The sequence below is a fragment of the Trichechus manatus genome, unplaced genomic scaffold (genome assembly GCF_000243295.1).
Source record: "Trichechus manatus latirostris isolate Lorelei unplaced genomic scaffold, TriManLat1.0 scaffold00088, whole genome shotgun sequence".
Lineage (NCBI taxonomy): Eukaryota > Metazoa > Chordata > Mammalia > Sirenia > Trichechidae > Trichechus > Trichechus manatus.
In genome coordinates this window covers 1551649-1579399 of record NW_004444024.1, presented here as the reverse complement: position 1 = coordinate 1579399, position 27751 = coordinate 1551649, and the positions used below count along the sequence as shown (strand labels likewise).

General features: G+C 55.8%; 1 protein-coding gene across 2 annotated transcripts in view; it reads left to right on the top strand.

Moving 5' to 3' along the window:
- The window catches only part of ARAP1 (ArfGAP with RhoGAP domain, ankyrin repeat and PH domain 1), a 58825-nt gene that overhangs the window by 20840 nt on the left and 10234 nt on the right, over window positions 1–27751 (top strand). Inside the window, exons 1-26 of one of the 2 annotated variants that reach the window (XM_023736535.1) lie at window positions 802–1196; window positions 7743–7909; window positions 8533–8600; window positions 9313–9443; window positions 9612–9767; window positions 10139–10208; window positions 10535–10655; window positions 11098–11300; window positions 11899–12005; window positions 13428–13627; window positions 15485–15570; window positions 17107–17289; window positions 18480–18654; window positions 19822–19956; window positions 21894–22029; window positions 22319–22421; window positions 23298–23493; window positions 23769–23820; window positions 23931–24094; window positions 24295–24507; window positions 24850–24955; window positions 25380–25527; window positions 25617–25703; window positions 25779–25847; window positions 26118–26235; window positions 27616–27729. In XM_023736535.1, coding sequence (XP_023592303.1) covers window positions 8589–8600; window positions 9313–9443; window positions 9612–9767; window positions 10139–10208; window positions 10535–10655; window positions 11098–11300; window positions 11899–12005; window positions 13428–13627; window positions 15485–15570; window positions 17107–17289; window positions 18480–18654; window positions 19822–19956; window positions 21894–22029; window positions 22319–22421; window positions 23298–23493; window positions 23769–23820; window positions 23931–24094; window positions 24295–24507; window positions 24850–24955; window positions 25380–25527; window positions 25617–25703; window positions 25779–25847; window positions 26118–26235; window positions 27616–27729 — 3085 coding nt within the window. In that variant the 5' untranslated portion in view covers window positions 802–1196; window positions 7743–7909; window positions 8533–8588. Of the gene's footprint in view, window positions 1–801; window positions 1197–7742; window positions 7910–8532; window positions 8601–9312; window positions 9444–9611; window positions 9768–10138; window positions 10209–10534; window positions 10656–11097; window positions 11301–11898; window positions 12006–13427; window positions 13628–15484; window positions 15571–17106; window positions 17290–18479; window positions 18655–19821; window positions 19957–21893; window positions 22030–22318; window positions 22422–23297; window positions 23494–23768; window positions 23821–23930; window positions 24095–24294; window positions 24508–24849; window positions 24956–25379; window positions 25528–25616; window positions 25704–25778; window positions 25848–26117; window positions 26236–27615; window positions 27730–27751 lie in introns of those variants that run through there. The other variant, XM_023736534.1, reaches the window with a different exon arrangement.

The window sequence follows — 27751 nt, the reverse complement described above, 5'->3', positions numbered from 1 at the left end:
ATACTTTGGACATGTTATCAGGAGGGATCAGTCCCTGGAGAAGGACATCATGCTTGGTAAAGTAGAGGGTCAGCGAAAAAGAGGAAGACTCTCAATGAGATGGACTGACGCAGTGGCTACAAATGATGGGCTCAAGCATAGCAGCGATTGTGAAGATGGTGCAGGACGGGGAAGTGTTTCATTCTGTTGTATGTAGGGTTGCTATGAGTCATAACCGACTGGGAGGCGCCTAACAATGACAGACATGAACCCTCTGAGCCTGCTTCCCTGAAAGTAGCAGAAGGCTTATTTCTGATCTGGGCTTCCAAGATTACTCCACAGGTTCTCCCAGTCTGCTCTGGGCTCCAGTTTCCTCCTGGCACCTGGAAGCCCAGAAATAGCTAGGGGAAGGAGGAGTATTTGCGCAGGGAAGGAGCTGCCAGGTGGAGTCACACAGAAAGTCTTCCCTCCTGTGTCCCTGACTGCCTTGCAGCCTAGCCAATCCCTGGTTTTCCTGAGGGCTTGTCACTTGTTGCCAGGGTGGAACTTGCTCCCTTTAATGAGCTTCTTTCCCAGCCTTTCTGGGCTTCCTTGTGGGGGTGGAGAGGGGGCAAGGCCACTGCCTGGGCCAGCCAGGGCTCCCCGGCCGACCACTCTTGCCCCATAAGGCCCAGCAGGACTGCGTGGAGGGTGGTGGTTGTCCCATTCCAGCTTCCAGGCCGGGGCGGGGGTGGGGTGGAGGGGTGGGGGGTGGGGAGGGAGGAAGTCTCTGCCCCAGGGGATTCTGGGTGACTTTTCTCTTTCTCAGTGTTTTCAGGAAGTATGTGTTGGCCCTGGGGCTGCAGGGGCGGGAGGCGGAGAGCAGGAAACCAGGAGGAGACCAGAGCTGGACACAGATACATACACTCACACTCACTCACTCTCCCAGACACATCCACAGTTATACACAGAAACCTACACACACACTTGGAGGAGTGATTCACACACACTCAGAGACGCTAATCACAGATGTGCAGAGCCATACCTGCACGCAGACACCTCCCAGAAAACACTTGGCCTCAGACACACCCAGGGAGCAGGGGCCAGGCTGTCTCCAGGACCAGCCTAGGCCTGAGATAGACTTGTGCAGGCAGACTTACAACACACACACAAACACTAAGTCCGCCTGACCGGAACTGTGTGAGGCCTTGGGCCCAGGACCCAGCAGACATCCAAGGGTGAGCAAGGGGCAGCCTGGGCTGTGAGGTGGGTGGGAGAGAGGCTGTAGCTGAGGGCCTGGGAGGGCAGGAGTCCCTGCCTGTCTGTCATCTCGGGGCTGGCTTTTCTAAGGTGTTCTCCTCCTCCTTCTCTTTCTTGCCCTTAGAATTTTCTCTCTTACTTCACTTTCTCCACTTCGGTCTTCCCTGGTCTCTTCCTTCTTTCTTCACTCCCTCTCCCCTATTTTTCCAGATCTCACCTCCTCATAAGCCCCTCCCCTGGGTCCACTGGGAGTTCACAGTGCCTATTTTCTGGGCCTTTCCCCGACTGTGTCCCATAGGCTGCTCTTCTGTGGAGTTTCTGCCCTTCAGGGACCTAGTGCTAATCTCCTCAGTTCTGGTGTCTATTCCTAACTTGCCTCACTCCTCTGGGGAGTCCCTCAGAGAGGCTTATATCAGTGTCAAGTTTAAGGGCATTGTGGTCTGGGCAGTTCTTGCCTGGCTTCCGACCCCCAGTCCAGGGTCATAGGGAAGCATCCAGAGGGCTGGCACTTAGTTGGTATGGAATCCGTGTTGGTTGCTATGCCTTCTCCCCAGGGCTGCTAGTGTGGTGGGTGCCACCTGTGGAGTTGGGGGCCTGGGCTGGAGTGTGGGGGCTGGCTTCCCCTCCCCCCAGTTGTTGTAGATCCCTAAGGAACCCAGCAACCCTGTGCTTGGGTCACTGGGGACACGGAGAGGACTCCAACCAGATCCTGCTTGTGCACCTGGCCTGCCCTGTGCCCCAGCTTATCTTTCCATAGGACGTAATGGATACCTGCACCCTCTCCTCCTACCAGGCCAGCCCTGGGATGGGCACTTTCAGTGGGGGCTGGGGAGGGGTCCCTGAGGGCCGAGCATCCTACTGCTGCCCTCAGGAACGAGGACAGGGCTAGGCCCAGAAACTGCACTGCCATGGGAGATTGGCATCAGATCCTGCCTCTGCTTCCTCCTGCCCTCCATGGCAGGGCTGGCATGTTGGGAAGCTCAGTGTAGGCCTGGTGGTGGAAGGGCCCAAACAGGCTGTGTGAGTTTGGAGGGAGCAGTTAGATGACTTCCTGGAGGGGGTGGGGGCGTGTCCTGGCCCTGAGCAGAGTGGAATCGATGATCCTGGGTCTCTGTGGGGATTAAATGAAGAAAAGCCCCTTGCAGAATGCCTGGCACATAGTGGGTGTTTAGCAAGTGTTAGTTGTTGTTCCAGCGAGAAGTGCTAAGAACTGGGTGAAGCCTTGGTTGTGAAGGTCGGCTTCAGGTTAATTGGGTACTGCTGTGTGGAGGGGTAGGGGTGCTGCTGACCACCAGTGATCAGGATGCCTGTGGATTAGTGGTCATTCACTCACCTGTGCTGGGTGGTGCAGAGGGCACAGAGAGGAGTTGGCCCAAGGGGCTCACAGGATGTGCAGAAGTTGAGAGGCGGACTGCAGACAACATATTCTGGAAAGTGAGACCCCAGGAAGGGCATTCTGTGCTGTGGTGTGGACAGAACAGAACCAGAGGAGTGCTGGCAGGGCTAACCTTTGGGCCTCATGATGGAGGAGGAAGGGCAGGGACAGCCATGGAGGAAGCAATAGGCAAGGACTGAGGCCCAGGCCCGCGAGCAGGCCAGGGCACAAATGAGGAAGTGGGCAGCTGGGAAAGTTTGTCCCTGTGGAAAGGGGAGGTCAGGGTAGGAGAGAGATGTCCTCAGGTCACTGGGCCTGGCCACGCCTCCTGGCCCCACTGCCGGGAGTCCAGGGGCTGAGATCGGGCCCGGATCCCTCTGAGGCCTGTGTGACATCATGGGGGAAAGGTTCTGACTCCAGGAGGGGGTGTAGGCCTGGGTCCTTGATCCTCTGAGGTCAGCTCAGTGAAGCAAACATCAACAGATACAACTATATTGAGTGATGGGAGGCATGGAGACTGGGGGAGCCCCAACAAGACCCCAGCCCAGCCTAGGCGTGGAGGCTTGCAATGGAGGGGTGATTCTGATTTGGCCGTTTTGAAGGAGGAGTAGGAGTCAGACAGGGGAGGGTGCTCCGGGTAGAAGGAGCAGCATGTGCAAAATCCTGGGAGTGTGCATTTATGGAATTCAGCTCTATCAAGTATGACTAGTGGGGCAGAGCAGAAGGGTTCACATGTCACCTGAATAGAGGAGAAAGGGGCTGAAGGAACAGGAGAGTAGGCACTGAGGAGCTGGGGCTCTGGTAGGGTGAGGAAGGGGGACTCTGGAGACCCTGTCTTCACTGCTTCTTCCCCTGGGGTTTTTCAACATGCTGTGCCTTCCCAATACCACTTCTTCTTTCCTGGGGCTGGCCCTTACTCAGCAAGATTCGATCCCCTGCAGTAGACAGGCTGAAGTCAGCCAGGAGGCTTCCTGGGGGAAGCGGCTAGAGTGGGGCCCAGAGGCTTATGATCCTACTTCTTGGGACAGTCTTTTTCCTGGGAAGGCTGTGCTGGGAGAGGAGTCCTTTGCATCAGTTTGCCCTTCTTGCCACAGTCACCAACCCGTCAGAGCTGTGATCGCATCCCCTCCTGGACAGAATGTCAGCTCCAGAGTGGCCTAGATCCCGAGCCCACGTGGCCCGTGTGAGGATGCTGTCATCAGAGAAGCTCTCAGATCCTGGCCATAGCCTCATTCATTGCTGGTGGTTGAGCTTGCAGCTGTGGTGCTGGACCACCTGGGTTCAAATCTAGCTTTGGGACCATGGACAAATTACTTAGTGACTTTTTGCCTCAGTTTCTTGATTTGTAAAGTGAGGATAATAATAATTCTTACAGATCCTTTGTGATGGGTAAATGAATAAATCATATAAAACAAAACAAAACCTGTTGCTGACAAGTCAATTTTGACTCATAGTGACTCCATGTGTTACAGAGTAGAACCATTCCATGGGGTTTTTAGAGCAGTAATCCTTATGGAAGCAGATCACCAGGCCTTTCTTCTGTGATGCTGCTGGGTGGGTTCAGACTGCCGACTTTTTCCCTAGCAGTCAAGCACAAACCATTTGCACCACCTGGGGACTTTACTCAGCAGGGATTTATAAATAAATGAATTCCTGCGTTAATTTATTCTTAATAATAGTTGCATAATGGATGAATAATAGTTATGTGACTTATTAATTAATAAAAATTAATTGATCTAGGTATTCGTCTATTTATAACTATTGTTAATTAATAAGGATTAATTAATTCAGATATTTATTTATAAACTCCCACTGAGTGCTGGGGATACAAGCGAACAAGATGGGTGTGGAGCTTGCCTCAAGGAGCCCACAGGCTAGGGAGGCAGGATTCAGGATAAACAGACACCTCCCAGGATGATGAGGACAGTGATTGGGGCATGGACTGAGGTGCCCCAGGTGGGAGGGTTGATGCTGCTTGGACCCTGAGGATGAGGAGGAGCAGGTGGGCAGATTTTGCTCTTTTGCCACCACCTCTCCCTCAGCCATGGCCCAGCCCTGGGGAGCTTTGGGAGCTAGGCCCCTCAGCCCTGCTTGGCATTGGAGGGACAGAGGCTGTTCTCACCTCCTCTAGACCACAGTCTGGCCCTGCCGAGGAAGCTTGAGGTTCTGCTCCTAGCTGATCACAGGCCTGGCTCCCAAAGGCCCCTTCCTCTTGAGCTCTGGGAGGCAGCAGTGCAATGGATTGATTTGCTTGTCAACAAGTTCCCAAGGACATTGCACCTGACCAGCTGGGCCAACTCCCAGGCATGGATTTGTCCAGGTCATATTCTTGGGTCTACGGGTGCTCAGCCACTTCGTTATCATTCACCCTTTCATTTACTTTCCTCCCAGTCCTAAATATCAACCTATCCACCCACCCACCCATCCACCCACCTACCCACCCACCTGCCTACCTATCTACTTGTCCACCCACCCACCCGCCTACCTACCCACTCACCGATCATCTGTCATTTTGTCTGCCTACCCACCCATCTACCTAACCATGCATGCATGCATGCACCCATCCATCCATCCACCTATCCAACCATCTACCCACCCACTCACCCATCCATGTATCCATCCATCCATCCATCCATCCATCTCTCCCTCCCTCCCGCTCTCCCCCCCACCCCTCCCTCCATTTGTTGCCTACCTAGCCACCCACCCACCCATCTAACATGCTCTTATTGCTGAATCAGCTAGGCCCTGTGATGGGTTGTGGGGATATAAAGTCAAGTCAGATGCTGCCCCCACCCTAAAGAGTCTCAGGGTCAAGTGGGGAGACTGCCTGGTGCAATGCCTGCCAGGGGGTCTTCTTAGGTCCTGCTAAACATTCAGACCCTCAAGACTACCATAGGCTACACTTGGCATCAGATTTCCCTTAGAAGTAGTTAGGGTGGAAACAGCTTGATAGTAGGGCCATGTCAGGTATCCTTTTCTGTGGGAGTCCTCATAGCAGTTCATGCCACAGTCCACACAGCCATCCAGGAGCATTCTCTGTGGCCCCCAGGTGACATCACAGGGGTAAAGGAATGAAACTCTCAAGTGGACAGGTGTAGGAGCCACCCTGGCTTAGAAACCTCTTGCCCCAAGGAGCCAGTGTCTCTTACAAGAACTTCACTGGCCTGGTTTCAGGTCCCTGCAAGGGACATGCCCAGTTACAAGTCACCACCCTCAGGGAAGCCCAAAGCTATGACTTCTCCCTCAGGTGTAGAGTTTCGTTTATAGTTTCTCCCAGTCTAGATGCAGATCCCCAGTCAGGCTGTTTTTACCAAAGGCAGTGTTGCCTAGTAACATGGTTGATATACCTCCTGTGGCAAGTTTCTAGGGGAACAGAGCTAGAAAGCTACCCGAAGGCCAGGTTCTTACACAGAAGGGGAAGGGTTTGGTAACCCTTTATCCCATACATGGAGAGACAATTATAGTGAGATGGAACTAGCCATGGGCCCTAAAAAGCACATAGACTGTGGAGTCAGAAGACAGAATTCAAATCTTGGCCCAAAAGAGATGCTTAAAAAAGTTATCTGGAATCCTTTGTAGGACCCCTGGGTGGAGCAAATGATTAAGCACACGACTACTAACCAAAAGGTTAGTGGTTCGAATGGAAGAAAGGCCTGGTCATCTGCTTCTGAAAGGTCACAGCCTTGAAAACTCCGTGGAGCAGTTCTACTCTGTACCTGGGGACGTCATAAGTTGGAATTAACTTGACGGCAACTGGTTTTTGTTTTTAATCCTCTATACAAAGCTCACAATGGAGGGAAGCATGGCCAGGGGCGTGGGGAGCATAGAGGGAGGCAGGTCAGGGAAGGCTTTCAGAGAAGGCAGACTTGAGTTTGGAGTTAAAGGATGAGTGGATGTTCCCTAGAGAGAGAACAGGGAGAAGAGTATTCCTGGTGGAGACAAGAGCAGGTGCAAAGCCTGGCCCGATGATCATGCCCAGCAAACCCCACTGCTCACACCCCACTCTTGCTTGCTTTCATGGTAGTCACACACTGTCAATCACTGCCAGGAATGTTGGGTAACAGCCCCAGGTGAAAATAACCAGTGGGAGAAGTTACTGCCCTCTCTGATGCTCCTGCTTGGCTCCTGTGGGACACTGGCAGGGACAGTAGGCGGGGCCAGGCCTCCAGGGCTCTGCTGGTGGTCCCTGAGCATCGTGTGGCCAGGTACATGACATGCCTTGTCTTGGTTAATCCTCTAGCCACCTGGCCAGGTTGGTAATATAGTCCCCATTTTACAGAAGAGGAAACCGAGGCCCAGAGAGGCTAGGTGCTTGCCCCAGGACACACAGGAACTAAGAGGCCAAGTCCCTGATGTCAAAGCCCTTCAGGAGATACTCTGCCTGCAGGGAGCAGTGTGACAGAAAGGAACACCATGGCTAGGGGTCTGGGGGGCCCAGAGCCTGGCCTCAGAGCCAGGGAAGGCGTCCTGGTGGGAGTGGTAGCAGGCATGAAGAGCCGTGTTGTGGAAGAGGAGTGTGGTGGGATGAAGTGAGTTTGAAAGATCTGAGAGTCTGAGGAGCACACAGGAGGTGGCGAATATCCAAGTCTGAGGCAAGGGAGAAGGTGGTCTTGAGCCAGAAACCCATAACTCAGGGCCTCAGGAGTTGGTTTCTAAGGCTCTAGTTTATGCCTTTGGCCTCAATGCCCATTTCAATCCTACTCAACACCCTTTGCCAACTAATGCCTTCTTACCCTTGAAAGCACAGTTCAAGCCTCACCTCCTCCAGGAAGCCTTCCCTGACTGCCCCAGCTGGGGTTCCCCCCTCAGTTTTGGTCTTTATCTGTCCTCAAGAGCACAGGCCAGTGGGTACATGTGGCTAGAGCACTGGGCACAGGTGACCTTGTCACAACAACACACAGCCAGCTCATGCAGGCCAAAGAGGGTGCTTGCTTCGTTAGGCTTTGGGGAGCTAGGAAGGGCGCTGGGTAGGGGAGTGAGGGCTGCATGTAGGAAGGCTCCTGTCTGCAGTTTCGCTGCAGCTCAGGTGAGCTGGGAGCTCAGTGGATTTGAGTCCCGGCTCTGTTGCTTACTAGCTGTGTGACGCTGGCCCAGTGACTTAGCCACACTGAGCTAACCTCTTGGTGCCCAACTTTTGTTCTGTTCCCAGCCTTCCTTCCAAGGAGGAAGAGGTATTGCTGCCATCACTGTCATCTCCCCAGCCAGAGCCTAAGGAGCCCCCATCCACCCTCCCCCGGGGGCCTCCCCAGCCCCCCTCTCCACCTCCCAGTCCACCTGAGATTCCCCCGAAGCCTCTACGACTGCCCCCAGAGTTTGGTGAGTACCACAGGCAGGGAGAGGATGGGGCCCTGGGTAGGTCCTTGGGGATCCAGGCCCAGACACTGGGTCATTGTTCAACACCTGAGCCAGATTCTGGCCATGCCACCTGCCCACTGTGTGACCGTGGGCAAGTCATTCAGCCTCTCAGAGCATCATTGTTTTCATCCTCAAAATGGAGACAGCACCATCTGTTTGACCTCCTGACTGAAGTGTGGGGACATGGCACTTTCTGAGTTACCCATGGTTTAAAGTTGGGAAATATTTTCCATGGTCGTGGGTGGTTTGCTTTTCTTGGGGTTGTCTACTTCTCTCAATTGTCTGATTGTCTTGCTTTTTTTTTAGCCTTTTTTGGGCATTCCCCACCCCTGCCCCCCGAGGTCAGACCTCCTTCTGGTAGCCGGTCTCTCCTCTGTCTGCCCCTTAGTGCCGTCCCACATGGCCCTGAGGATATAAATAACACTTCCTGTCCCCTGTGCCTTTTTTGAAAGCCAGGCCTGGGTCGGGGTGGGGGTCTTTCTTGGGCTACGGGTGGTGGCCTTGTGAAGCTAGGCTTAGGTGTCCCAGGAGAGGAGGCCAGGCTCCTAGTTTCTGAGTCTCCCCCCACCCCTGTTTCTCCCCAGATGACTCTGACTACGATGAGGTCCCAGAGCAGGGGCCGGGGGCCCCAGCCAGCGTGATGACTAAGAAGGTGGGGCAGGGCAGTGGTTAGGGATTCGTCTGTCTGTCTGCTTTTTGGGAGGGAGGGAGGGCTGCCCAGCTCCCTTTCAGACCTTGGGGGCTCAGGGGTTGCTCCAGGGCCCCCATCCTGAGGATTGCCAAAGAGAGAAGGGCGGGAGGGGTAGCCATTTCCCAGGAGGGTTCCCCTCCCCCACTTCATTGTCTGGCCAAACAGGGGTCAGGGGTCAAGCATAGCCACAGAACTTTGGGCCAGGGGTCTGGGGGCTCTGGTCTGTGGTTCCGGCTCCAGTCTTTGGCTACATCTGGATGTGTGTGCCCCCTCCCCTGTTTTCTGAGTACATCTGTCCTGGAGTGTTTGCCCATCTCTCTGGCTGTTTCTGTTTCACTTTCTGTGTTCCGATGTCACTCTCTCTCTCTGAGTGTCTTGTCTCTCTATTCCTGAGTCTCTTTCTTGATCCCTTTATCTTTCTTTGTCTCTGTCCTAGTTCTGTGTCTGCCACTGATTCTTTCTGTCCCTGGGACCTTGCCTCTCTGGGTCCCTGTGTGGCTTCTGTTGTGGGGGTGTGGTACAGGGGAGGTGGTGTGTGTGAGGAAACAGAAGTAAAAGTGCTGAGTTGTCTGGGCTGGGGGTGGAGTGGACAGAGGAGGGTGCGGTAGCCTCTGGGTGTGTGTGATCCGGGGCTTGAGGAGAGCATGACGCTGAATGGGTCTGGGAGGGGCAGGAGGAGCCCCCACCAAGCCGAGTCCCACGGGCCGTGCGTGTGGCCAGTCTGCTGAGCGAGGGGGAAGAACTGTCGGGGGACGACCAAGGGGATGAGGATGAGGATGACCACGCCTACAAGGGCATCCTCAAGTGAGTGTCCACTCCTGTGTGGCTCACCCACCAAGCCATCCTCCTTCCCAAAGCCCAGCCCAGCCCCTGCCCTCTCATCTCCTCAGCCCCTATCCCATGCCCCTGCCCTGGCCCCTGGGAATGACCACATGGCCCTAGATGCCCTCATTCTCTCTCCTCTTCCCCTAGCAGTGGATGGCACACTGGCAGCCTGAGCTTGCCCTTGCCCAGCAGCCCCCTGATCCCTGAGCTCCCACCACACCCCATGGACGAGCTGTCTGGGGGTACCACCCCTATCACACCGGTCATCCAGGCTGGCTGGCTGGACAAGAACCCACCACAGGGGTGAGTGAGGCCTGTTGGGTCCTGATGGTAGTCTGCACGGGGGTGGGCAGTATCCAGGGTGCTGGTATCATGGCTTCAAAAACCAGAGGGGCCAAGGTGGTTTGAACAGCTCTCCCTCCTGGCCAACTGTAACTGCCTATTATCTCCACCAGCCCTGTGTTTTATTACCTTTGTAACTGGGCAGTCCTACTTTAGTTGCTCTTGCTGTAGGTTAAGTCCATTTTCTTCTCAGGGACCATTTGGAATTTTTCCTGCCTTTACCTGGCTGTTCCTAAAGTGTATGGCTGTCAGGGAGGGTTGGGGTGATCCTGGAGCTTCTCCCCTCATCCCCAGTCCTCTGCTCTTTTGTCCCTTTGCCTGTCCCTCTCTAGATCTTATATCTATCAGAAGCGATGGGTGAGACTGGATGCTGAGTACCTGCAGTACTTCGATAGTAACAAGGTGAGGCCTGCATTGGTCCCTGGCCTGACCCCCGCCCCAGCCTGACCTGAGCCTAGCCCTACACTGAGCCCCAAACCTGGACCTGGGTGAAATCCCTCCATAGATGAGTCCTGGCCAGAATCCCAGTCTAACTCTTTGAACCGTGTCCTCCTGGCCCATTGGCCAGGGTGGGCCATGGTCAGGGTCAGTGTAGGGGCTGTCCCTGACCACCTGTGGGAAACAGGGCTGCAGCCTTCATTTCAGCTGAGGTTGAGGGGAGTCAGAGGGGCTGGACCTCTGGGGACCTCACTCCCACACCCCCAGTAAAGCCCCTGTCTGTTCCCCAGGACACCTACTCCAAGCGTTTTGTCCCTGTGGCCTGCATCTCCCGCGTGGCTGCCATCGGGGACCAGAAGTTCGAAGTGATCACGAACAACCGGACGTTTGCCTTTCGGGCAGAGAGTGATGGTGGGGAGTGGGGAGTATAGGGAGGGGAGGATTATGGGGGGAAGAGAAGACTGGCGGTGTAGCCAGATAAGGGGGAAGGGAGTCGGTGCATCTGTTCCCCCCTACCCCTGCCCAGCCAAACCCAGAGCAGTCATAGCTTTGTGAGGCGGGGAAGGGAAGGGGACACCCTCTGTGACAAGCTCTGTGCTAGAGACACTCCTTGAGTCCTCAGAATGCAGCACATTCCCATTTACAGAGGGGAAGTGATTTGCCCAGTGTAAGTGGCACAGCTGGGATTGGAGCCTGAGCTTGTCCAAGTCAGGGAACTCAGGCAGAGTGATAGATGGGCCAGTCTGGGTGGGCTTCCTGGTGGAGGTGTTGCCCAAGGAACCTGGGGCCAGGGGACCCTGAGGGACTCCTTGCCAAGCCAAGCTCAGGCTCACCCCCTAACCTTCGCCTGTAGCTGAGCGGAAGGAGTGGATGCAGGCCCTGCAGCAGGCCATGGCTGGGCAGCGTTCCCGGGCCCGGCTGTCTGATGCCTGTCTACTGGGAGCTCGAGGCCCAGAGCTGCCTGACCACGCTGGCAGCCTGGAGCTACGTGGCTTCAAGAGTAAACTGTATGTGGTCGTGGTCAGGGACAAAGTACAGCTCTACAGGAATCTGGAGGTACAAAGGGGTCTGCCAGGCCACTGAAACCGCCCCCCCCCCAGCTTATTGACCTGGTCCTTCAGCCCTGCCCTGTACCCACGTGGTCCCTCAGCCCTGCTCTGTACCCACCTGGTCCCTCAGCCTACCCTGTGCCCATCCTGATCCCTTAACCCTGCTCTGTGCCCACCCTGGTCCCTCATCCCCACCCCATGCCCACCTGGTCCCTTAGTCCCACCTCATGCCCACCTGGTCCCCAGCCCTGTCCTGTGCCCACCTTGGACCTGGACCCCATTTGTCCTTCCCCTTACCCCTCCTTGCACTGAGCTCAGCCCCTTGCCTGCCCCTACGTCTGGCCCCTAGTTCTGACCCCCACTCCTGCCTAGTCCCTGAACATCGCCCCTCATTCCCCACCCTGGCTTCTTTGCCCCCTACCCATTGTCTACCTGGCCCGAGCCCAGACCCATTTACTTATGCTCAGATTCCTGAGCCTTCCCCTGTGTCCTTTCTAGGTACTTTCTAGTCCCTAAGGTACCACCCCCTACCCCCACCCCAGCCTTGAGCCCTGCCCTCCAAGCCTCACCCTTACCTCTCTCACTGCTTCCCAACTACCTGCCAGGAATACCACCTGGGCATTGGCATCACCTTCATTGACATGAGTGTGGGCAACGTGAAGGAAGTGGACCGGCGCAGCTTCGACCTCACCACACCCTACCGCATCTTCAGGTGAGCCCCCCAACCCCACACACCTACATCCTCTCGCTCCCACATTTCCTTCTCGCGTAGTGTGGGAGTTGCCCCCTCGCCTTCTGGGGTGGAGTTCTTCTCCCTTCCCAGTCCCACCCCACCCTGCTGGTTCTTTGCATTCACAGATACCTGCTCTGATCTCCCGTTCTGAGAAGTCCCACTCTCCACTTCACCTCCCTCTGGCCATCACCATCCTCCCTTCCCCGCCACACTTCTCAGTCTGTACGGGGTTTCTGCACTGCCCACTCACCCTCACTGCCCCCACCAGCTTGCCCTGACTCCCTCGGAAGTGCCCATGTCTGTCATTAACACCTCCTCATTATCAAAGGCTGCTCTTCACTCCTGGCCTTGTGAGGCCTGGCCTGACTGCTCTTCCCTGAGCCTCCAAGACTCTATCCTCGTGGTGGCCTCTGACTTCACTTGTTCCCCACGAGTGTCTGTCTCTGTCTTCTGCCCTCTCCCTGGTGGGCCTCGCCCATTCCCAGGCCTTCACCTGCCACCTCTGAGGCATATGCAGCACCTGGGTTCCAATCCTGGGTCCACCACTGACCAGGAAGGAGACCTGGACAAATCACTTGGCCTCTCTGTGCCTCAGTTTCCTCCTCTGTGAAGTAGGAATGTGGTCATCTTTGTAAAGCTGTTGTCTGACCGTTAATAGTTACTGTTCAATAAATGCCAGCGTCACCAGCACCATCATCTTGGGGCCCCAGCCCAGATCTCTGTGTCCAGTTGGATTTTCCTTCTGAGCTCAAGACCTGCATGTCTAACAACTTTGTGGACATCTCTCCCTTTCAACTTTCTCTTCAACTCACTGTTCCTCCCAGGCCCCCATCCCACCCATGGGGGTCCTTGCCTCTCCTACTCAGTCCTGTGCAAATCTAGCACCACACCTGTCTTGCCTCCATCAAATTTCTCACCTCTGAGTGTTCGCATCCTCCTGCTCTTGTACTATTTTGGCCTAGGCCTGTGGGTTCTCTGGCCCTGGGTGCCTGCTTCTTCACCCTTTGGCTGCCTGTCTGAGGCTCTTCAGTGTGTCCACTTGGACTACCATCCTGCCCCTTTGCACATTCTGTTCCATGTGTTCAGAACTCCTTTCCACCTCTTCACCTGGAAAGTCCTTCTCTCCTGTCAAGCCTTAGCACAGGCATCATTTCTTCCCAGCAGCCTTCTCTGCTTACTGGGCTGGGTCAGAGTCCTTTGGGGCTCCCTTAACTCCCGTATAGCTCTCAGGTTTTTTCTCGTCCTTGCCCTTATCTATGCCGACCTTTCTACCAGACCCAGGACACCTCCATCTTCTGACCATGAACTCCACTGCCTTTTCTCCCTGACCCACTTCATGCTAGTGCTGCCCCCAAATCCTTCTGAGCCCTTTCCCATCAGCCCCCACTCCTGTGTCCCCAGCTTCTCAGCCGAATCGGAGCTGGAGAAGGAGCAGTGGCTGGAGGCCATGCAGGGAGCCATTGCCGAGGCCCTGTCCACCTTGGAGGTGGCTGAGCGCATCTGGGCTGTGGCCCCCAACAGGTTCTGCGCTGACTGCGGGGCTGCCCAGCCTGACTGGGCCTCCATCAACCTCTGTGTCGTCATCTGCAAGCGCTGTGCAGGTGTGTGTGGGGGCGGGGCCTCAGGCAGAGGAAATGGCAGCATGACGGGGCTGGTGTGTTGGGAGAGCAGGTGGTTTGGCTGGATGGAGGGGCTGGAGTGAAGGCAGTAGTCGGAAGAGCCACCATTATTGAGGTTCCTCCTGTATGCCAAGCGTTTCCCACTGTGATTAACCTTCAGTCCTTACACAACATTGCAAGGCAGGGATTTGACTTCCCACAGCATGGGTAGGGAAACTGAGGTAGAGAGAGGGAAATTGGCTTGTTTGGGATCACCTAGAAAATACTTGAGTCTGTATTTCAGTCTAGGCCTGTTGGGGTCCAGTGCCCCCGTCACATCAGAAGAGTGGGGGGAGGTGAGGTGGGAGGGCTGGCATGCAGAGGGGGAACTGTTGTCTTGTCTTGGAGGGATAGGAGGCAGGGGTGGGCTTTAAACAGGAGAGATGAGATCAGATTTGTGGGTACACTCTGGCTGGTGGATGGAGGCTGAATTGGAGGAGGTGGGATTGGAAACCAGTGAGAAGGCCTTGCAGGACCTAGGAGAGACAGGAGGAGGAGGAGACCCGGCCCAGGGAAGGGATGAAGAGCACTCACTCCCCTACCCAGCGCGCTTCCTAGCTCCCCAAAGTGGATGGAGTCCAAGATTCATTTTTCCATTTAACCAACATTTACTGAGGGTCTGCTATGTACCAGATACTGTGCTAGGTGCTGCGGATCCAGCCCTCCTGGGAGCTGACAATGCCTAGGTGGCGGCTTTGGGTGGCTGGGGGTGCCTTCATGTGAAGTGGGGACCCAGGGGGAGGAACAGGTCTGGGGGAAGTCGCTGCGCTCAGTGAAGAAGCCTGAGGCCTATGAGGCGGCTAGGGCAAGTGTCCAGAATCTTTGGGCTGCGCAGTCTGGATACAGGAGCGTGATGATCTGGCTGGAGGCCAGATTAGGGAGCATTGGCTCGTGGAAGGGGGATGATGATGGGGTGGATAGGGTGTCCCAGTGGGAGGCTGCAGAGGGAGGTGACGCCGAGGCACTTGTGCCCCCAGCCCTGCTCGCCACTCCAGGGGTCTTCTCTGGGGCCTGTAGTTGAGCAAAGCTGTACTCCCTCCAGACCCAACCCCACATCTCCTCTTTCATTCCACAGAGATTTATTAAGTGCCCACTGTGTGCCAGGCTTTGCTGTAGGCACTGAGGATAGAGCCCTAAACCAGACAGTCAAGGCTCCTGCTCCCATGGGCTTACACTGTAGTGGGGGGAGACAGAAAATGCATACATGAACCAATAGAAGTATTGCATAGTACAAGTGCTGGCAGAGAACGTGCTGTTTGTCAGGGAAACCCTCTCTGAGAAATGACATCTGAATGGCAAGGAGATGGAGAAAGAGTCCAGTGAGTACAGAGAACAGTGAGTGCAAAGTCCCTGAGGCAGTACTGAGTGTGGGCTATTGGAAGGAAGAGAGTGTGGCTGAGAGAGAGGGTTGGTGGGGGGATGCTGGGAGTGGTGGCTTGAGATGAGGTCAGAGGGGTAGGCAGGTAAGGAATTGAGATCTAATTCTGGGGAGCCACAGGGAGGTTTAAGCAGGGATTTGAAATGCGGGGATTTGCATTTTAAAGAGATCACTGTGGTGGAGTGGCCTGCTGGGGGCCAAGCATGACTGTAAGGGTGGGGGCTGCTGCCCAGTCAGGTGAAACGCTGACAGGCTCAGTCCTGTGAAGCAGGAATACATGGCTCGATTGTGCAGCAGCCATGCAAAATGTGGAGCTGCAGACCTGGATCCCTGTTTGTCCCTGGATGGGCTCTGGGGGTGGGTGAGTGCCATGTGGAGGGGAGGGCCCAGGATGACCCCAAAGTCTGGCCCTCTGTCTGCAGGAGAGCACCGTGGCCTGGGCCCTGGCATCTCCAAGGTGCGGAGCCTGAAGATGGACAGGAAAGTGTGGACGGAAACACTCATCGAGGTGGGGTGTCCTCACTTGCTACCTGTACCTAGGGTCTGCCCCACTCAGCTGCTGCCTGGGTCTCCCAAGCCCCCTGCCCCATCCCACAGCTCCCAGCACCCTGGAGCTAGAAGAGACTTTTGGGATTATCTAGTGGGTGGGGATTTTGGAAAGGCTGATTTTTTTCAAAGTCAGCAAACTATGGCCTGCAAGCTAAGCGTGATTTTACATTTTAACGCGTTGTTTAAAAGATAAAAGGAACATGCAGCGGAGACTGTATGTGTCCTACAAAGCCTAAAATATTTACTGTTTGGCTCTTTATGACCAGAGTTTGCTGACTCTTGATCTAGTCCAACTCTTCATCCCAGTGTACAGTTGTGGGAACTGAGGCCCTGGATAGGGCTATAATCTGCCTGCGATTGCCCAGCAATTCCATACTGATCACCAAGCCCTGCCCCTTTCCATCCCACTGCCTGGCTGGCCCGGGTCTTCTCCCCTTCCTTGCACACCCCTCAGGGCCTCTTACCCTTCATTTCACGTGTACCCACAGGTGGTTTTTAGTGTGTACATTTTAGGATGCACACATACATGTACATTTGTGCTTGGGTACTTGGAGTTCCCAGGTACCGGTATGTGTGGTAGTTACAGGTAAGCTGGGCCCAGGGACCTACCACAGTGTTCCTGACAGCCATATCAGGTTGCAGACTCCAGAGCAATTTCGGTATCACATCCATTTCCCAGGTTCTTAACTCTGCTTGGCACCGTAAGTGCTAGGGGATTTGCATACAGTAATTGATGGACCTACAAAACAAACTTGTGAGTTACCAGTTTACAGATGAGGACACTGAGGCACAGAGAGAGAAAATGACTTGCCCAAAGTCAGAGTGAGTCAGTGACAAGAGGGGGTCTTGCCTGCATCCTCCCCGCCACCCAGGACATGAAAGGACTGTTTCCTCTTTGTTCTCTGTTGTTACCCCAGCACTCTGCACAGGGCCTGACAAAGAGGCAAGGTGGGGGTTCCAGGAAATGGCTGTGGAATGAACGATCAGCACAATGAAAGAATGAATAAGCCAGTTCCCTGAATGTTGGACCTTGGGCTCCCCCAGAATCTGCCCCCACCCCTTCCAGAGAGGAATGTCAGGGTCAGGAGATGTTTCCAGAATCCCTGCCCACCCCATTGGCTGACAGGATAGACACCCTCCCTCCCCCCTTAGCTGTGATAGCCTCAGGAATACAGAGTTCCAGATGTAGGACTGGGTGGGACAACAGCAAGGCCCCCGCCTCCATCAGGCGCCAGGCCTGGGGCGTCCACCTGTCAGACTGTCTGCCTCTTGTCCTGTCACTGAGCTGAGGCACTGGGCTCAGAGCCCAGGGCTGGTGAGGGGAGCACTCAGGGCCACACTGGGTCAAGCCACTCCTCAGCTTTCCCGTCAGGGAAGTGGGCAGATTGCCTGCCTCTCCCAGTTGCTCGCCTGACAACCTCAGAAACCAAGATTTTGCCTGGCAGGGGCCCTTGGCCATAGGCTGCCCTCTCTAACCTCTTGCCCACACCCGCAGCTCTTCTTACAGCTGGGCAATGGTGCCGGGAACTGCTTCTGGGCAGCCAATGTGCCCCCCAGTGAGGCCCTGCAGCCCAGCAGCAGCCCTGGTGCCCGGCGGCGCCACCTGGAGGCCAAGTATCGTGAGGGCAAATACCGCTGCTACCACCCACTCTTTGGCAACCAGGAGGAGCTGGACAAGGTCAGGGTGCTGTGCCTTTGGGGCCCCTGAGACAGCCCCCTTTGTCTGTCCCTACACTGTCAGGGCCCCTTGAGATCACTGGCTGGGACCTCCTTTCTTGCCTGCCACCCTATTCCTCACCCCGTCTCAGCCATCTCTTCTACCAGCTCAGAGTGATAAGCTGGCATACAGGGAAACTAAGGCTCAGAGGGCAGAGGGGTCCTGCCCCAGGAACATGGAGAATTGGAGCAAGGCAGGGAGGAGCCAGGCCTGACCCTTGGGCCAAGGTCACATCCCCAGCATCTGTCTGCCTCCCTCCACACCCCTCCCCTCCCCACCCTTCTCTACCCCTCCCCATCCTTCCTGATTCTTCTGTCTCCCGCACCCTGTCCTGCTCCTTCAGAGTCCTGCCAAAAGGAGTGAACTCAATGGGGATGCTATTTCCTGTCAGGCTCATGAAAAACAGCTGGGCTGCTCTGGCCCACCCCCATCCCACCCCCCTCAAGATGAGGCCCTGTATGGGCCCCAGGCCCTGATAGGCTAGGAGCCAAGGCTCATGCCCTGATCTGACTGGCCCTGCGCAGGAGGCATCCTGCTCCAAGGCAGAGGGATGCCACTTGTGACCTGTGGTCGGCATTCAGCCCCGCCCCCATCAACTCCACCCAGGCAGGCTCCCTCCAGCTAGAAACCAAATGGAGAGCCAGGCCTCCACCTCCCAGGGACCCAGGCGTCCAGCCCCTGGCCCAGCCCAGTCTAGCCCACCAGCCAGGAGGGGTGGTGGCTCCCATTGGTTGAGAGGGCTGGGCAGGCGGTGAGGAATTCAGATGTGGGAGGAATTAACTACAAAACACACTCCCCTTTTGCCCCTCCACAAGGCAGAAGGAGTTTGAGATCCTATAGAGAACAGGCTGGGCAGCTCAACTGGGCAGCTCTCTCCAGGGGCCACCAGCAAGGGTGAGGCCTGGGCAACTGGGACCCCAGCCTCTGCTAGGCAGCTCCTGACCGCCCTCCCTACCCTTGGCCTTTCTCTGCCTCCTCCTCGCCCTCTGTCTTTCTCTCTCCCTGTTCTCTTTCATCCTGAGGATAGGCTCCCTCAAACCTGGGTAACTCGTTTGTCTTCCTTCCTCTCCTCCCTGACTCCCCGCTTCCCTGCTGGCCCCTCACTCCCAGCTTGGGCTGACCTTTCCCTGCCTCCTCTCCCTTCCTCCCAGGCCCTGTGTGCTGCAGTCACCACCACAGACCTGGCTGAGACCCAGGCACTCCTGGGCTGTGGGGCTGGGGTCAGCTGCTTCTCAGGGGACCCTGAGGCCCCCACACCCCTGGCTCTCGCCGAGCAGGCAGGGCAGACACTGCAGATGGAATTCCTTCGGAATAACCAGACCACAGGTGAGTGGCCAGTGGGACTGTCCACCACAGGGGATGGGGCCTCCTAATGCCAGGGACTGGCCCTTTGTGGCGGGGGTGGAGGGGGCGGGTGGGAGTCAGCCAGGGGCTGATTTACATACCATTCTAAAGCTGGGGTTGCAGCTCCCTGAGGGTCCCCAGTGCAGTGGAGTGTGTGATTTTGGGTGTGTTTGGGGTTGTATGTTAGTGTACGTTTGTGCATCTTTTCATATATGTGTCTCTGTGTGTCTGCACCTGTGCATTTGTTGTCCCTTCCTGACTTGCAGTGTGGTCCATTCTGGGTGGTGTCCGTATGCCAGCGTTTGTGTCTCTGAGCGCCTGTGGATCTGTTTCCTTACACCTGGGGATATGGAAGGCTTTGGCATTTGTGTCTGTGTTGCTGTGTGGGGTGGTATGTTCCCTGTGATGGGGTGACCCATCACAGCAGCCTTGTCCGCTGCTCTGCCTGGGGTAGAGCTCAGTCACAGACTGGAGTTCAGTCCCATTTGGCTCCCACTCTTAGGGTGGGTGAAGAGGCGGTGAGGGGGAGTGAGTGTTGTTGGTTACAGCCAGACCTAGCCTCTGGAGCCACATCCTAGGACTAAGGGTGGAGCTCAGCGGCTGGGGCTCTGGGCTTGGGGCCATGGGTAGGTGGGGCGTGCAGGGCTGGATTGAGCCCAGGTGTCCAGGGAGTCACAGGAGACCACCCAGCTGGCTTGAGCTTGGGAGGGCAGGACTCCCTCATTGCTCACTGCTGGGAGCAGGGCTGGAGCCAGGCTGCTTCCCTGGGCTTTGCACTGTCTGGGACAAACCTCTGTCCAGGGATTATTGTTAGGTTTGCCCAAGGCCCCCCTCATCTAAGTGTGCGGCCCTGTGCCTCCAACAGGGAGAGTAGGGTGGGCTGGAGAGTCAGGGAAGATTCCTAGAAGGGGAGGTACGAGGGTTGGGCCTTGGGGATGGGGTGGAATTCCCACAGATGGGGAAAGGTGGAAAAATAACGTGGGCATACCCCTGAAGGTAGGAGTGAGCACCTGAGGGACTGGTCTGGAGCTGGGGAGCTGGGGCTGGGGACTTCAAAGGAAGCCTGGATGCCCAGACTAGGTGGGGGTGAGGTGGGGACACCCTTTGGTGGCAAGCATGACTAGCCACTCCCTCCTCCCCCCTGCAAAGAGTTACCTCGGCTGGACCCAGTGAAGCCCCTGGAAAAGCACTACTCAGTTGTCCTGCCCACTGTGAGCCACAGCGGCTTCCTCTACAAGACTGCTTCCGCTGTCAAGCCACTGCAGGATCGCCGTGCCCGGGAAGGTGGGTGCTGTGCCAGACCCTACCCTGGCCCATGACAGCTAGCATGGCTGCAGGGCCAGGGAAGTCAGGGCTCGCCAGGCTGGTGGACCCACAAGGGTGCCAAGTGAAGTCTGGCAGAGTCACCTTGGAAGGCTTCCTGGATATGGTCTCTGGTATACAGTAGGTACTCAATAAATGGATGAGTTGGCGGGGGGTGGTAGGGCCTAGGCACTTCAGAGCAGGTCACTGCCAATGTTTCCTGCAGACTAAAGAAGTCTTTACTGAACCTCTGTTGGATGTGGGCCCTGTGCTGGGCTTCTGGTATTAGGGGCTTGGGGATGGTGGGAAGTTTGAGGACTAAGCTTAAAGCTCCATGCCTCCTCTGATCTCAGCCTTCCGGTTGCTCCCTGACTCTGGGTAGAATCCAAAGTCCCTACTGCATCCTACTCGAACCTCACAACTGCTGTCCTACCTTGCTGACTGCTCTAGCTTTTCTGGCCTCCTTGTTACTTGTCAAACTTGCTATAGCCACTCCCACCAAGGTCTGTGCACTTGCTCTTCCCTCTGCCCCAAACGCTTTTCCCCAGACAATTGTACGATCAGTCCCTCACATCAGTCAGGTCTTTATTTAAGTGTTACTCCGTAAGAGATATCACCCTTGACTACCTTATCCAAAACAGCACCCCCATCACCATCTTCCCTTACCCTACTTTTTCTTCACACTAATTATCTGACATTAATTTGTCTGTTTATGTGGGTATCTATTGATCCTGTATCCCACTGGGATATGAGCTCCTCTTGGCCACCACTATAGCCCCAGCATCTAGAACAGTGCCTAGCCCACAGTGGGTACTTGGCAGATGTCTGCAGAATGAGGTCTGTAGGGCTGGCATTCCTGGAGGGAGCCCAGCCTTGGGGGAAGGCCTGGGGACACCCTGCCCTCAGACGGCAATGTCAAACCTTCATAGACAGGATGAGAGACAATGTCTGCCTTAGAACATTGTTGAGGCCATTGCCGACTGCATCCCTCAGCACCTCTGGATGAAGCCCTCCAACTCTCGGAAGGAGTTCTTTGGTACTCTATGCTTTCACTACCTCACTGCCCATGGGATACCACCCCTAGTTTACCTCCCTCTGCTTGATAATGTCATTTAAGTAACTGCCTGAGTCATCTCCCCTTTTTGCCTTGGGTGCCAGGAAGCTCTGAGCCAGTGTGAAGCTCAGTGCTTTGAACTATACAAGCCTGCATGGCCTTGATGTTCTATTCTTTTCCTGATCCAGATTGCCATTTCTGTTTCTTTTATGGGATCTTGTAAGTCTCCTCAGAGCCATTGTGGGTGGAGGCAGGGTACAGAGCCATGAGTGCTGCTGTCAGAGGTGGTAGGGGCACAGAGAGGGGCAGTTAGGTTAGCTGTAGAGGGGCATGGAAGGCTTCCTATGGCATTTGAGCTGGCCTTGAAGGATGAGTAGATCACAGATGAGAGGGTATGGGTGGAGGGAACAGGGCTGACAAAAGCTGAGAGAGCTGGGTGTGCCCAGGAGTGGTCAGAGGTGGCTGAAGAGGTGGGCGGGACAGACCTGTGCAGGGCTTTGAATGCCAGACTGAGGGGCGTGGACTTTGTCCGGAGTACAAAGAGGCGCCATGGAAGGGTTTTGAATGGAGGAAGAATGAGGTCTTATTTTAGCTAAACTGCTCTTGGATCTTAGAAGAGGTGAGGCTGGAGGCTGGGAGACAAATGAGGAGGCCAGTGCAGAGGTATGGGGGGAGGATGATGGTGGACTGGGTTATGGTGGTGGGCTGGAGAGAGGAGGATGGATTTAGGGGGATCTTGTGAGTTGGAATGAAGAGGAAATGGGGTCAGCTGGGATGTGGGGGACCAGGGAGGATGCAGAGGTGGTTTTCAGGCAAGGGTGGAGGCTAGGCTCCAGCATGGCTCCTCTGCCCAACTTCTCCCCAGAGTTCAGCCGACGCTGGTGTGTCCTTAGTGATGGAATTCTGAGCTACTACGAGAATGAGCGGGCAGTGACACCCAATGGAGAAATTCGGGCCAGCGAGATTGTATGCCTGGCAGTGCCCCCTCCCAATACACACAGGTGAGCACCCCTAGGCAGAATCACAGACTATTACTGCTAAAAGGTCCAAGCCCTCACTGGGGAAACAAACAGACTCATAGAAGAGCAGGACATCCCCAGGGTCACACAGCAAGCTAGGGCTGTGTAAGGGTTGAACCAGACCCCAGCCCAGAGCTTTTCCAGCACCTCTTAGGTGGCCAGGGTAAAGACACGCAAGAGGGCAGTGTGGAGGGGGTGGAGAAGGGCAGTGATGAGGGTGGGGGTTAGCTGGGGTAGCAGGGTGGGCCTCAGTTCTAGCTTGTATCTACAGCTTTGAACACACCTTTGAGGTGTACACGGAGGGAGAGCGGCTGTACCTGTTTGGGCTGGAGAATGCGGAGCTGGCTCATGAGTGGGTCAAGTGCATTGCCAAGGTGGGTCTGGGTTAGCAGGGGAACCTGAAAGGGTCTAGGGTGAAGCCTTGTGAAGGACACTAGGCAGGGCAGATCTCATGTTTCCCAGATCCCCCTTCTGATAGAGCAGGGGCTGGATGGAGGGCAGCAGACGCAGGGTGGCCTTCTCGGGTCAAGGGCCTGACATAACCTGCAGCCCCCTGGGGCAGGGGGAAGGTCAGGAGACCCATCTCAGCCTTGGGAAGAAGGGCTGTAGACCTTAAACCCCATAGGTGCTCAATTAATGTTTAATGATGAATGACGGGCAGAGCCATCTTAGGATGGGCAATGCTGCCTCTAGAGGGAGTGAGCTCCTTGCCACTGGAGGTGTACAAGCAGAGGCTGGAGGGAAGAGGCAGAGAGGCTGCAGAGGAGAGCCGTGCCTTGGGAACTAGAGCCAGGTGCCCTGAGAGCCTGACTCTTGTTCATTGTTCCTCAGAGCCCTGGGAACTCAGGTGAACCAGTCTTGGCCCTGGCTCCTGAGTAGCTCCCAGGCTGGTGGGAGAGACAGATGAGGTCCAGATAGCAACAACTGTGTACTTGGTGCTGTAACAGAGGGCAAGAATATTTTGGGACTGTGGCGGTCCAGAGAGCAGGCATTCCTGATGGCATCTGGGAAGGCTTTCCAGAGGAGGGCACTTCTGAGGGGTGTGGAGGAAGGAGTAGAGCTCTCACCAGGTGGGAGTAGGGCAGGATCCACTGTACTGGGTTCTGACCTGGGAATAGAAAGGGGGGCTGCTGAGTAGGGAGGAAAGCACTCACCCACGAGCCCAGGAGCTGGGGTATCCTGGGCACATAGTGGTGTTGGCTGATGCATTCTCCTCTGACCCCCTTCCCTTTACCCTGCCCTCCTTCCAGGCATTTGTGCCTCCCCTGGCTGAAGAACTGCTAGCCCGGGATTTTGACCGGCTTGGCCGCCTACCCTACAAAGCTGGCCTGAGCCTGCAGCGGACCCAGGAGGGCTGGTTCTCCCTCACTGGCTCCGAGCTCCGCGCCGTCTTCCCAGAGGGGCCCTGTGAGGAGGCGCTGCAGCTACGGAAACTGCAGGAGCTTTGTGCGTGGACCCGGACCCAGGGCCCCAAACTCCAGGGCACCCTTTCGTGGACTTCCAGGCCCCCAGCCCCTCCCTGGAAGTCTGAACTCTATCCCAGCCTGGCCAGAAGGAGCCAGCCTGCCCTCTCATGCTCTCCCCTACCTGTCGGGTGCATTTCAGTGCCTCCATATGTTGGTGGGTGGGTCCCAGGAGTGTGTGCGCCCAGAGCCTCAGGAGGGAGCAGGTTGGGGACCATGAACAAGATCTGGGTCTCACCCTGATCGGCTCCTCCACAGCCGTCCAAGGGGACAGTGAAAACCAGGTGCTGGTGCTGGTGGAGCGACGGAGGTAAGCCATGGCCTCCCCAAGGGCCGCTGAGAAGCTGGAGGCAGTCCTACAGGCCTGGTGCGGGGTGGAGCAGGGACAGGCCCTGCGGTGATTCACTGTCCCTGGCCCAGGACGCTGTACATTCAGAGGGAGCGGCGGCTGGACTTCACAGGCTGGCTGTGGGCCATCCAGAAAGCAGCAGCCAGCTCAGGGGACACGCTGTCGGAGCAGCAGCTTGGGGAATCGGACATCCCGGTGATTGTGTACCGCTGTGTGGACTACATAACGCAGTGCGGTGAGCCCCGCCCCATATGTGATTGCCCCAACCCCAGGACATAGACTCCCTCCCCTAAGGGGAGACCTTTCCGCCCCAGACAACACCTCCAGGTTCCCAGTATCCCTCTGAAAGCAGCTATGTGGCCCCGCCTCGTGATGTAACGTCATAGGCCCAGCACGTTCAGTCACGCCTCCAAGCTCAGCCCCGCCCCTTCCCAGGCCTGACCTCCGAGGGCATCTACCGCAAGTGTGGGCAGATTTCGAAGACCCAGCGACTTCTGGACAGCCTGCGGCAGGATGCACGCTCTGTGCGCCTCAAGGAGGGCGAGCAGCACGTGGATGATGTCTCCTCTGCGCTAAAGCGCTTCCTGCGGGACCTGCCTGATGGACTCTTTACTCGTGCCCAGCGCCTAGCTTGGCTGGAGGCCTCAGGTAGGCCCTACAGCCCATGAGCAGCCTGAAGCCCTGGCCAGTGCTACTGATTTGCAGTCTGTGCAAATTTCAGGATTCCCTCCCCTCCCAAAATGCACCTGGACTAGGCACTCCCCAGCTGATGGGCTACAGCCACCTCCCCCCACTCTCTCTCATTCCATTGTTGCTTGACACACAGCCAGGGTCTCCAGATAGAGAATCCCTGTCCTTGCTGAGTGTCTGGCTTGCTGTGACTTGGAGGGTGTGATGTCAATGAGCACGAGAGGCAGAGCAGCCAAAATGGTGGGACAGGGGAGGTGGTTACAGTGGGGTTCTTGACCCAATCTCTTTCCCCTGACCCAGAGATCGAGGATGAGGAGGAGAAGGTCTCTAGGTACCGAGAGCTTCTGGCACGTCTGCCCCCAGTCAACCGTGCTACTGTGAAGGCCCTTATCAGCCACCTGTACTGGTGAGGAGCAATACCATTGCAAGGCTCTAGGGGGATGGGTGGAGAAGAGTCTTCTACTCCCAAGCTGGCTGGTGGCCCTCCTTCCCCTGGGAACTAGGTAGGCCTTGAGACTGAGTGTTGACCTATGGTCTGCCCTGATTTTGGACTCTTGTCTCTAAAATTACTTCCTGCAGGGTGGGAAAGTAGAGGAGGTTTCAGCTTGGGCCTGGGGTACCTGGCATGTCTCCCAACTTCCCTGTCCTACTCCTTGCCAGGACTCAGGACAAGACCAGAAAGACTGCCCCAATTAGTGGGCTGCTCTGATTAGGACCTTCCCTGGTCTCACTCTAGTGGCCAGTCTTGGACCTGTCAGGAATTGGGAAGGTGAAGTGGGGAAGTTCTGGGCCAGATTCCTCACTCATAGCCTTCTTCCTACCTGGTCCAGTGTCCAGTGCTTCTCAGACACGAACCACATGAACATACACAACCTGGCTATTGTGTTTGGGCCCACACTCTTCCAGACAGATGGGCAGGACTACAAGGCTGGCCGTGTGGTGGAAGACCTCATCAGCCACTATGTGGTGGTGTTCAATGTACGTCCCCAGCCAACGGGCAGAGGAGGGCAGGGCTGAGGTTCCAGGGCGGCAGTGACCATCCGTCCCTGTCCCTTCTCCTTTCCCAGGTGGACGAGGAGGAGCTGAGGAAGCAGCGGGAGGAAATCACTGCCATTGTGAAGATGCGTGTGGCTGGCACTGCCAGTGGAACCCAGGTGAAGGATGAGGCCTAGGGTATGGGGCTCGAGCACTGCTCCCAAGGCCTCCAGCTGAGCCCTGTCTCCCCACAGCATGCTGGTGACTTCATCTGCACCGTGTATCTGGAGGAGAAGGCAGCGGAAACAGAGCAACATATCAAGGTAGGGACCAGGGAGCTATAAGCCAAGGGTCCAGAAGAGTCACACTAGGGTAGGCACAAGTGCAGATGGCCAGGGTAGCAGGGCTTCCATCCCAAGAAGAGTCTCAGGTTTGGGACTTTTCTTTTCCCCTCCTCCCCATCCAACTGATCAGGACCACTCAGAGACACCACTGAACTCCACAGGACCCTGAGGGGGGTGGGCTCAGGCTTTGGATCACACAGCAAAGTTATGGCAGAGCTGGAGGTGAGGCTGGTCTCCCCCGCCCTGCAGATTCCAGCATCCATGACAGCTGAGGAACTCACCCTGGAGATCCTGGATCGCAGGAATGTGGGAATCAGGGAGAAGGACTACTGGACCTGCTTTGAGGTCAACGAGAGGGAGGAGGCAGGTGGGTGACCACTGGGCTTGGTGCGGGACATGGTGGGGCCTGTCCTCGCCTGCTTTGCAGCAGTGGTGAAGAGGGGAGTTTGATGACTGCTACCATGCTAATGAAGGCTGTGATCTCAGTGATGGTGGTGACGGTGTGCTGGCGGTCTTTGAGAGTGATGACTATAATGTGGCTGATGTGAAAGATAGTAAAGGGAATAGATGGTGTTGGCTGTGAAGATGTTTCTCAGGTGGCAATGAGAATGGTATTGCTTACAAGGGAGATAGTGCTAAATTTGGTAATGGAGTTGCGAGTGACACCAGTGTTGGTGGTGAGCATGGTTGTGGGTGATGATGAATGTGGAAGATGGTGGGTGAGGATGGCTGTGATGGTGGTGTGAACTGGCCATGGTGGTGAAGGTTGGGGGGTGATTGCAAGTACATTTTATGGTGGAGGATGGTCTTGATGGTGGTGGAGGATGAGGGTATATCTGTTCATTTGTTTAACCATTATGTGTTGAGTGCAAGGCACTGGGATGGGGACTCAAACACACAATCCCTACTCTTACGGGGGCTTTATTCTGATGTGAGAGAGATGTTAATCCACATCGCACCAATAAACGTACAACTACAGTTGTGTTAACTGCTGTGTAGGAAAGGTCCATAGTGCCACAGGAGCTTATAACAGGGTCTCTGACTTCAGATTCCCTGAGCTGGGATGTGAAGGAAGAATTGGGGTTACTGAGTGAAGAAGGGGGATAAGTGCTCCCAGGCAGTGGGAACAGCACGGGCAAAAGCCTTGAGGTGGGTATGGGCACAGCTTTCAGGGAACTTGAACTAAGGGTGGAGAGGGGGGTAGGGTTTGAGATAGAGGAAGAGACTGGCCACGCAGGGCCTAACAACAATGCAAGACTATAATAGGGAAGGGATTGGAATTTTGCAAAGGTCACTGCTTGTTACTGGGTGGAGGGAGGAGGGAAGACAGGGATAAGAGTGCATTGGTCCAAGGAGAAGACTGTGACTTGGGCCAGAGTGGCAGCAGCAGAGATGGACAGAGACAGATTTGAGATTGGAGGGTGAGAAGGAGGAAGGATTTGTTTCTGGCTTGAGCAGCCTGGTGGGTCGGGATGCTGTTTATTCTGATGGGGACACACATGGGAAGATCACGGACTTGGCTTTGGACATGTTGAGTTTGAGCAGTTTTGGTCACAGCCAGGGTGTGTGAAGCCTGAAGCTCAGGCCACGGGAAGAGTGGTCACGATGCTGGTGTGTCAAGGCACTAGCGGGCAGTGAGGGTGGATGCTGACAGTGGTTGTATAGGTGATGTGTGCTCTGTGTACTGGCTCTCTTGGTGGTGCCAGGCCATGTAGCCCTGGTGACAGTGGGTATGACATCTTCCCAGAACGCCCTCTGCACTTTGCGGAGAAGGTGCTGCCGATCCTGCACGGGCTGGGCACAGACAGCTATCTGGTGGTGAAGAAGCACCAGTCCATGGAGACCATGATGCTCTACCTGGGTAAGTGGTGTACCTGGGTAGG